This window comes from Hyalella azteca, unplaced genomic scaffold, assembly GCF_000764305.2.
Source record: "Hyalella azteca isolate HAZT.00-mixed unplaced genomic scaffold, Hazt_2.0.2 contig6498, whole genome shotgun sequence".
NCBI classification, from domain to species: domain Eukaryota; kingdom Metazoa; phylum Arthropoda; class Malacostraca; order Amphipoda; family Hyalellidae; genus Hyalella; species Hyalella azteca.
Genome location: NW_025936659.1, coordinates 317,967 through 328,447, shown reverse-complemented (window position 1 = coordinate 328,447; position 10,481 = coordinate 317,967). Strand labels below are relative to the sequence as shown.

General features: G+C 37.2%; 1 protein-coding gene across 3 annotated transcripts; it reads right to left on the bottom strand.

The window, feature by feature from the left end:
* Positions 1 to 2,783: 2,783 nt before the first annotated feature.
* Positions 2,784 to 7,310, bottom strand: LOC108675902 (DDB1- and CUL4-associated factor 12 homolog). Of its 3 annotated transcripts, none has more exons than XM_047880875.1 (8): positions 7,057 to 7,310; positions 6,721 to 6,907; positions 6,227 to 6,496; positions 6,012 to 6,056; positions 5,653 to 5,877; positions 4,799 to 5,518; positions 4,277 to 4,413; positions 2,784 to 4,020 (listed from the first exon to the last, which is right to left on the bottom strand). In XM_047880875.1, the coding sequence occupies exons 2-8, from the start codon at positions 6,862 to 6,864 to the stop codon at positions 3,828 to 3,830; spliced, it is 1,734 nt and encodes a 577-aa protein (XP_047736831.1). In that variant the 5' UTR covers positions 6,865 to 6,907; positions 7,057 to 7,310; the 3' UTR covers positions 2,784 to 3,827. The 3 variants fall into 3 exon arrangements, with proteins under 3 accessions (XP_047736831.1, XP_047736830.1, XP_018019447.1); XM_047880874.1 differs by having other exon boundaries at positions 6,721 to 6,892; XM_018163958.2 differs by lacking the exon at positions 6,012 to 6,056 and having other exon boundaries at positions 6,721 to 6,892; positions 7,057 to 7,307.
* Positions 7,311 to 10,481: the final 3,171 nt, after the last annotated feature.

Sequence of the window (10,481 nt, the reverse complement as noted above, 5' to 3'; positions counted from 1 at the left end):
TGCAAGATTCTGGTGGATACTCGTGCGGTGGAATCAAATCCTTAATTCAGTTTTTTCTGGCTATCAGGAATTTTGGAGTAAAGTGTGCCGAAAATTTTATGTAATAAAATGGGCTGAATCTTTCCTTACGAAGTTCCGAAGGCAGTCAGGCAAGTAATCTTGTGTAAATAGTGATTTTGTCCCGGTTTCATGGTAATTATGACTAGGGGTGAAAGTTTTATTTCAAAACTTTCTTTCTTTCTGTGATCGGGTATTTTCTGTGTACGATTAACAGACACTTTCTGTTTACTTTTTCCCGCCCAAAACATTCAAACAGGGCAATTTTTCATTCGTTTCTCTCTCCAATTTGTTTTCCATTTGTTGTTCTTTTCGCTGTTATTATTCTTCTAGTTTTTTTTTATTTTGTTTGTGTGTGTGTCTGTGTTTTCTTTCTCTCTCTTTTTTCAGATTTTGATTTTCAGATGTTATATGACTAATAGGCATTAACTATACCCAGTTTAGGTAAGAGGCTGTATGGACCAGTTTCCAGTGCTCCTCTAAGAATAAATAAGAAAGAAACAGGGCAATTGCTCGCTAAATACAAAATTTCCAACTTCTAAGGCAGAAAAACTGCAGATAATTTTTGAATAGCAACGTCCAGAGTAAAGCTTGATTTTACAACGCGCAACTTTTTCTACAAATCTTTACGCGCGCAACTCGTTTCCCTGCTGCTCGATTGTAAACGTGTTTCACACGTAAACCAGCTCACTTCATTTAAATTGTAAACGACAGTTTCATATGTATACCAGCTCACGCCGTGCACCACTTCAAAAATATAAACCTATCATGGCTCTACATATACGCATTCTGGCAGCTTATAACCAAAAGGTGGGGCCCGGTGAATTTGGATTAGGCCAGAGTGGAATTGCAAGCGTTGGGAGAACGGCCATGATGATGTTCGTAAAGTGAGACGAAGTTCGAGCTGTGGCTGTGGACTTACGGTTCGATAGGTTTCAGAACAAAGTCTACAAAATATTATATATATCCTATAGGATGCTTACCCACGGAAATAAACATTGAACATTTGCAAATTTGTGCAGTGCTTGCCTCCAACACGCACCTCCTCTTAATTGCGTCGAACCTCGTGCAAGACAACCTGTTTTAGGGTACTGCGAATTGGGTTACGAGAGTAATTATTCAATCAATGTCATTTATTTGCTTCGTTTCACCCCTCAGGGGGGACTTCTGACGGGTGTCTGTGCTCGTCAGAAGTCCTATGGGATTTCGCGTTCCTAGGGGGATTGTTCCTGAGCGCCCCACCGTTGAGCTCGCGGTGTCTGACTGCAGATCTCAGTTGTGGGGTTATGGTGATGTTCATCTTGACTTTCGGTGCGAGATAGCTAAATAGCTGAAGCGCTAGTAAACATTTGGCCACTAAACTAAGTAACTAACTACTTCTGATTTTACATCTGATTTACGCTGTAGCAACTCCTGGGAATTGCACTGTTTTCTATGTTTATCAAAGTGGAAACAAAAAAATTGAGTCAACAGAGCTAATTTATATATAAATTCTTATTAATGAGATTAATTCCATTTTTAATTTGAATCTAGTTCATTTTTTTATACCGTTGATGTCATTTGATAGGAAAAAACTCGCAATTCTTACATTTTAAAGTGAAGAAATCAGTGATTCCACATCAGTCGTTATATAATTTTCTCGTCCCGAATGTTTACATGCAGAGATGAAATCCTGACCACTGTTGAACCGAGGTTTGCAAACAAACAGATGGTATAAGTTATCGTGGAGCACGGCTAGAAAACAATGAAACATTGTTTCATATACAGACTAAGCAATTACTGTCATTGCATTGGAATATAACATGTCTCCCATTATACTCATATCCGTGCTAATATATGTTTAAGGCATTTGCATCAGCTTCATTATAACACGAAACTAAAAAAAAGCGCCAAAGTTAATGAAACTAGACAAAATTTCTGTGACCATGCTTGCGTTTAAATCTCGACATAGTACATCATCATCTCAGACTAGAACAATTCCAGAGATTGCAATCAGAGAGACGAGTCTGCGTGGCTTCATCATCCCAAGTGAATTTTTTCAGAAGCAGTGGAAATTAAAAGTGGTATGGCATTCTCATCATATCGATGCTTTGTCCAGTTATATGTAACTTAACAATGTCTAGCATGATTACTGGATATAATAGAAGGTTACAATGTTCGCGCACTGTAAACAAAAGTTTCGCAGAAAGAAATCGTACAAATGAATTTGACTAAAATTAATACCCGAACGTCTGGGGGAAATAAGAACTAACGTCATATGTCATATGAGGACGGTTGCAAAATAATTAACGAGACCATATGTAGATTTGACGTGACAACGAAATAAAATTACAGTTGAAGATTGAGTATCACGCGAGGTTTAATTTCGATGATCCAGCTGTTTATGAAAATGATTGAAAACCCGTTCAAGTGTGTAACCGTAAACCGCTCCAGTATGTCAAACCGTTCACGTATCTAAGTAACCTCATAGGGAAGGTTCAAAGTTAAAGAACTAGACATTATAATTTTAGCTCTCACGAAATAAAATTTGAATTTGTTGACATCACAATAATGTAAGAGAATAATGTAAATGTAAGAGAAATAAAATTTCAATCCTAAAAATATCTCATTGCTTCTCAAAATCGACCGTCATTAGGAGGCTACAAATTGTATGGTCTCCATTAACGGTCTATGAATGTCCAAAACATTTTGTACTTCAAACTTATAACATATATTTGAGTAATAAGCTACAATTTTAAATCCACGCGACTTTTTTCTTACATATAAAGCTCTGATTACTCGAAAAACGAACTATTGTTTGTAAAAAAAAATTCAAGAGAATATGCAGGAACAGAAATAATTTAAATCATAGAAATGAGCAACTGCCTCAGGTAAACCCTCGAACCTCAAGCAATTAAAAACTGAGATTCTGAGTCAACGCACAGTCAATAAAGCATTTGCAGAGAAATAATAAAATACAATTTAAAGAAATTAAAATAAAATTTTTAAAACGTATGAGAAATTATAACTATTTAAGTCAACACCTGTTACGCCAACTTCAGTTGAAACTTATTCTTTAAGAAAACTGCTTCGGGCGCGAACACTAACCGCTTACGAATTATCAGAGGAATAAATCCCATCTCGATCATGGAAACAATCAGCAATTATAACTTCACTATAATCCGCATAAGAATGGAACTATGAAACAAAATACATTTTATTTTTCATATGGTTTGCGTTAACCCGACTGAAAATATTTAAGCTCTATGAGGGTTCATAGAAGCAAATTGCACCAATCACCAACAGGCCAGCAGAAACGTAAATTTCTCAGAGCCAACCGCATGGCAACGAAGAATTATCAGAAGGTAAAAAAGAAACGATACAAAATGAATTAAAACTGTAAAAATCCTCAACTGAAAATTCCATTGAAGAACATTATCAACTGTTATCGAAAATAAGGAAGTTAATAAAAAATTTGAAACTACTCCGACTCAGAGTCATATGTATAATACTAGTTTTACTCCAGTCCGTCTCATGTATAAACACTATCCAACGAATGTTAGCGCAAATAAAACATGCATGAAGCATGAACCAACTTACAAAATCGTTAAAACTACTGTTTAAAAATACTAGTAGCCCAACGACCTTTGGTTGAACACCCACTCAGTAACCTTCTACTCAGTAATACTTTAACTTAATATGTATCAGTATAACAGACTATGTGTCAGTCTAACTTTATATGTCAGCTTATTGGAAGTTTTCAGAGTTGCAGGACCCGGCGCACTCGAGTGCTACCGCCATATAGCAGCGTAATGACCACGTACGGTGACGGACAGCGGCCCCCCAGCAGCGAAAAGACGCGTGCCGGATTGATCGTAGCAGTGGGTGTAGACGGTGGGGGAGTAGTCTATGTTGGGCATCTCCATCGCCGCCTCCTCCAGGTGCACGAAGCCTCGCGAGCACTTCAGCATTACCGCCCGACCACTACAGGTAAGAAAAAACGTTTAGATGACATGATAAAACTAGCAAATAAGAGTCCTCTTCAGACACCAAATTAATTTTAATGAATACAGCATCGAGTCAAAATCCAAACAAAGACGACAAATAGCAAAAATCGTTTAAAATGAATACAGCACCGAGTCAAAATCCAAACAAAGACGACAAGAAGCAAAAATCGATCAGCATAGCGCTTAAAAAATTACCAGTATAGAGAGACAGAGACGAGGACCAGACGACTCGCCTGTTCATGGTGCTCTCCATGTATTTGCCAGCACGCATGTCGTAGAAGAGGATGGCGCCCACGGCCGTGCCCACCGTCAAGATGTCGTGGTGGAAGCTCAGGGACTTGACGCTGCATCCGTTGATGCGTGCGCTCACCTTAATGGTAATGCCAATAATTATTTCACACTGCCTTCAACGAAGAATAATTTGCAGCATGCTGAATAAATTCGTAGTGTCCACAGAAATGTGTGTTTTGAGAAATTCATGTAATACTCGAGTCTACGTGGAACAATTTTATTTAGATGCGACGAGAATCGAAAAATAAAAACTGAATCATAAATTGCAATAACCACGTTTTTTTTAATAAAAGAAATATTCGAAAGGAACAGATATCTAAAGAATCTGATCGCGAATGAGAGAACCTTCACCAAGAATTGTCTCACATTGACTTGACCCAATCAAAACGTTGCTGCGGGTGAAAATTTACTTGCTTAATGCTAAGTTTCGATTTTCATCCTTCACAAGAAACGGACTTTCTTACCTTTTTAACATAATGCAGAGTTCTGGGGTCGAGTAGAGTGAAATGAGATTTGGAGCCGACAGCGTAAAGCGAGGAATCCTTCATTTGTGTGAGGCACACGTTTTCCATGGCGTGCGGCAACTTCCGAGACATCTTCTGATAAAATCTTTCTGGGCTCCAAATATGCAGATACGCGTTGGTAGAGAGTGCAACAATCTCGTTATTTCTTTGGTTGAATATGATACCACGTACTTTGTCGGCCCCGAAACATTTCTTAATTCTAAGGGGTGCAATCGCTTGTAACGGTGGAACTTCGAGTTCTGGGCGATCGTCATCGAGGGAATCTAGGAATACAGTTCTATGGTCGTAGTCATCTATTCTCCAGAGTGCCATTCTCCGGTCCATACCTCCTGAGACCAGGAAGTTGTCGTCAAGCCAACATAGATCTAAAATACCGTCAGTGTGTGACTTGTGTCCGTAATAAAAAGGTGCAAGATCTGGTAGTCTATAAACAGCGACGTTACGGCCGCCTTGCGTCACGGTCGCGAGAAGGGTCCGTGACGGATTAATTTCAATGGCATAAACACCGTGGGGATTGACAGTAGGTGAAAGTTCGGGTACAGGCGGACACAAACGTGGAATGTCTAAAATTGAACACGTTTTGGAATCATACACTTTGATTCTGTTGCATTTCGTGCCCATGATAATCTTGCTGCTACTCAACCACTGCGAACAAAATACCTGGAAGAATGACAAGAAAATTAGGTTCGCAAATTAAAGAGTTTCAAGATTCTTGCCTCATAGAAAATAAAATTAAATACACCTTAAAAAACTTAAAAAGCATATATTTATCGAACTAGAAACGCTTATCGCACCTTATCCACAATGCTGTTGCGACGAGCAGCAGTTGGGTCAGCATTAGGTTGCTGCGGCTGCGGGGGAGGTGGTATCAGGGATACGGGCAGCTCCCTGAACATTCCCGAGGTGAGCATGTGTCGAGTGCTGTACTCGGCGCTCACGTGCAAAGATTCGTGACGACTTAGGCTCAGCGAACGCGTAAGAGTGTAGTCAGCGACGTTGTAGCTCACTGGCAGACATCTCTGTCAAGTGGCCTCCATTTTATAAACAATGAAGAAGAGATTTGTCTTAAGACATTGTCAAGAAAATATGGCCCTACGATTTGACTCGAAGCAGAAATTTTAAACAAATGTTGCAAGTGTTATATGTGACTTACATGAATGAAGAATGTCGCCAAGTTGTATCTCACAAGCGGGTATCCCTGACGAGTAATGAGCATGATATTATCAATATTAGAAGCATTACCGTATACTACCTGATACCTCCAATCACTTGGTCACTTTAATGGTCACCACATCAGAATCTTTTGGTGATTTAGAACGTCATAAACCATAGCAATTATGCCTAGAGCTCAAAAAACTTGGGACAAACCTGCCTGAATGGCTTAGGAGGTGCAGTACTGGCAGCACCACGTTCTAGCACAGCAGGAAGCCTCTGATTTCTGCGAGGAGCAGGAGGAACGTCAACGCTGTCGTCTCTCTCTGTGTCATCAGAAGCTTCGTCCTCCTCTTCAATATCACTGCTGATTCGACTAGCCGCTTCAGCAGCATGCTCAGCAGCAGCTGCAGCCGCCATTGCTTGGGCATCAAGCTCTTCTTCTTCATCCTCATCTGGCTCACTATATAGCATGAAATCATCAATCTGTGGAACAAAATAACAACCAAAATTTGAATACACAAATCTCAAGACTCAGCGGTTTGTGGCAGAGTTTTGCTGGGAGATATTCACACTTTTTATCTTTCAAATGACACTTAAAGATAACTACTTTCACATTTTGACTTCAATTAGTTAATTAGTTTAAGTAGATTATAGAATACAAATGAAAGACACATTAGTGAAAGATACATTTAGAGATGTACGCTTGCCTTTGGTTCAGGTTCCATTAGCATGATGGGGAAATGACCAACCCGCTGTCTGTTGAAGCAGTTGCTTTTGGCTTTCCTCTTCTGTACAAATCGAGCAGGCAAACGACCTCGTACCCGACAACGCAGAGTTGTCACCAAAGCCATGGTAATATATTTAGTCGGAGTGCATCAACTGTAAATGAAAACACTTAAAAAATAAATGAAAATTAAAAATTATCAGTCCTTATAAAATTTTGAAAACACAAAAAAAAAACTGATGCATCTACATTCATATAGAAAGCATTGGATGATGGATTTATCTTATTTTAGAATGTAGGTATACATCGTGGTACTCACATGATTTAGTTTTCAGTCAGGACTTGGTTAAATGAGGTGGCCAAGCTTGATTCAACAAAGTCTTGAAGTGATTACAAAAATTTGAAACATGGTTAAATGAGGCTCCAGCAAATAATAAGACTTTACATTTTTAAAATTACAATCTGCCTCTTTCATTGCACAATAAAAATGATCTATGAGTGTATTAGAACTGCTAAAATTCAAAATAATTCTGTAATTGAGATGAGGGTTAACAATCTGCAGAGATTTTCACTACCAACTTTAATATTGGATGATATTTTTAAATGAATTGTGCACCATTTCAACTAAGGAAAGAACATGAATAAAATTTGGCAATTTTGTGACAAATACAAATGGAGTAAAATCATATTACATAATATTTTATCTGATACAATGAATAGGGTATTGAGTTCCTGCAAATGATGAAGATAATTCTAAAAATTGTGTTTTAATACAAATTGTGATCCAAATATAATGCAAGCAACAAGACAGCATACAAAGACATGTCCTGCTTGTAATGCTCACTAAGTCATCAGGCAAGTGGATAAACTCTCAGGATACTAGGCACCAAAACGAGATGGTACAAAATGACAAAACAAGATGATAGTACAAAGTTTAAGACTGTATGGTAGCAAGTCTAGAAATGTTCTGGCTACTGAATTCACTTTGTTCCAGACTACACCTTCACTAACCATATTTAAGGGATGAAACTATTTGCAAACAAGAGGCCTTAACATTGTTCATAAGGTAAAAAAAATTAATAGACCAAAAAGATGCTTATACAGCCAAATAATTTAGGATTTACAGATGTCTAAGGCTAAGCTTTTTGCTGACTAGCAAAGAATTTAATTTCTATACTCTATCTTGACAAGAACAATAGCATTTATGCATAGTTCACTACCACTGTCATTCAAGTAAGAATATATTTTTTTGTAGTACCATAAAATGGGGTAATAAGGGACAATTTTGAGCATCTTTCATTAATAACTTCTTACCATGAAACATTTCATAAAAAGCCTGAGCTCATTTTAAAGTTGTTTGCAAGGGCTATTATATGGATCTCCAACAAAATTCCATATGTTATTTGTAAGGTGCCAGATGCAAAATAAAAGCATCCTGGATTACCCCTGGGAACTGGGTAATTTGGGACACTTGAAATAAAACTTAATTTTAAAACATTTGAAGCATGCAGAGTGTATACTCATCCATTACTAACAGTACTCTGAAGTCCTTCTCTTCCTTTGTATATGATGTAGTAGATGTAGAATAAATAACATTTTCTATGATTTGTACTTGTTTTTCCTTTATTGATATGATATTCCCATATCCAGAAATTACCCGATTATTGATGTGATATTACCATATGGACATGCAATTGAGTGTTGGCAACAACCTTGTCCACTGCAAGCTTCATACCAGCAGCCATATAGCATTTCTTCTGTATCTGTAAGCTTACAGGATGGCTTGTAATTTCACACCATTTTAATTGTGTCAAGTGAATTCACTATAGCAAAAAAAGATTGTAAAAACATACCTGACATAGAAATGAATATTTTAGTGACAACCATCATATTTCTTGGAGAAATAAATCATAGTTTAGGTTTATTAATTTTCATTCTATGTTGCCCAGTGAACAATTCTATCTATGACATTCTATGCACAATTTTGTGATGACAGACAATGAATTTATTTTTTGTTAAGTGAAATTTTTTCGCTGAGTGAGGTAAATGTAATAAAAATTCTCTTCTGTGGCAGAAATGGTGGAATTCGAGGAAGTGGTTTGTCATTTAGGACCACCAGGACAACCAGAGTGCTTCACACTTGAGGACATCGGGCCAGTGCTTCACATCAGGCCAGTGCAATGGGGTAATAAGGGACATGCGGAGTAAATCAGCATAATCCTCTACCAGTAACTGGTGGAGGACTGTGCTGATTTACTTCGCATGTCCCTTAGTACCCCATTAGATGGTATTTTTTGTGTTTTTTGGTATATTTGAATTGACACATAAAATGATGTAGGTATTAAGGTATATATATAAATATCAACTACTTGCTTGCTCAATATCAACTTACTTGATTGCAAAATTGAAATGCTTATTGTTATGAGTAGCAGATTCCATTGACTCAAATTGTTCAAAACATTTTAGTTGGTTAGAAGAGATTGCATTATTTTGAGCCTTAGATTTTGGTAACATCCTTAGTCCTTACTGCAACTATCTGCCAGAAAGTGGAAGTAAAGAAATCAAAATTCAGACCCTAAAATATTGATTTCAATATTTGAAAAATTTTGAAATTTCTTATTATGAAAAATTTGAATAAAATTATAAATTTTGCAGAAAATATTATTTTGAATAACACTTCAGAAATATATATCCATGCAAATTCATGCATTTTTTTGCAGTAATTGATTTATATTTGGTTCCCTTCACCTTCAAGTCTATTGGGAATATTGGTCATAGAAGTTTCCTAAAATCATGGGCAAAAACCATCAGTGAGTGAAAAACAATGGTTTCACAAGTGATTTGAAAAAATCTTGGTAAAAATAGGCCACTTTCCTTATTTTCCACAGATGAAATTAGCAAAAGACCATAAGAATGATAACAGGTAAAAATTGGTCAAATTTACAGGCATTTTTGCCCTATTTATGGGTGGCTTCAGCCAATCAGCCTAATTTTCTACAATGGCATTAAGGCCATTTAGTGCTGTTCTTTTTAAATTCCTTGCAACAGGCATGAAATAGGTATATATACTTGGCAAGCCAAGACTAAATTTTTCAAGCCATGGTTTTATGGATTTGCCAGTCATGATTCCATTTTTTTGAGCCATGATTTAATTTCCTTGAGCCATGAATTCCATACCTTGGCCTTAAAAACCATTTACAAGTCACAGCCACAAACTTTTTACAACATCCCATGTACGGTACCTATGTGACATGTGTTACCCCTAATCTAGAATTTATTAATTTTACCCTAAAAACAGTCAACACAGACAACACTAACATTTGTTGTCACTTAAGTGGCCACTGATCAGGTGATAATGCAGTCTGACTACTCTGACGTGACTGTAACTATGCTATCTTTAAGGAAACATTCTATATTGACTTGTTGTTGTTATGTTGTGCAGGATATTTTGGCAAGATTGTCAAAGTATTGCAGATTGCGGAAGTTGGAAACAACATGTTTGCGGAGTGCAAACCACAATTTTTCAATCAAACAAAAATTCATGACCTTAGAGCCACAAGATTTCATACCTACTGAAATTAGGGTAAACGCGGTATATTCCGACACATTAAGGACGCATCGAGAAATGAAAAACTATGAAAAAATAACCGTAAGCGTTACTTGAGTTCTGTTTGCTATACATGACTCTCAAAACACCTCACTACGACTACGCGCCAGCTACAATGAAATGTCACAAAATGTTGC

Excerpts from the sequence above, each read along its gene's own strand:
- LOC108675902 (XM_047880875.1), bottom strand. The coding sequence starts at position 6,864 with ATGGCTTTGGTGACAACTCTGCGTTGTCGGGTACGAGGTCGTTTGCCT. Across the intron at positions 5,519-5,652 it reads GCAACAGCATTGTGGATAAG|GTATTTTGTTCGCAGTGGTT; the intron begins GTGCGATAAGCG and ends TCATTCTTCCAG. Across the intron at positions 4,021-4,276 it reads ATGGAGAGCACCATGAACAG|TGGTCGGGCGGTAATGCTGA; the intron begins GCGAGTCGTCTG and ends TCTTACCTGTAG.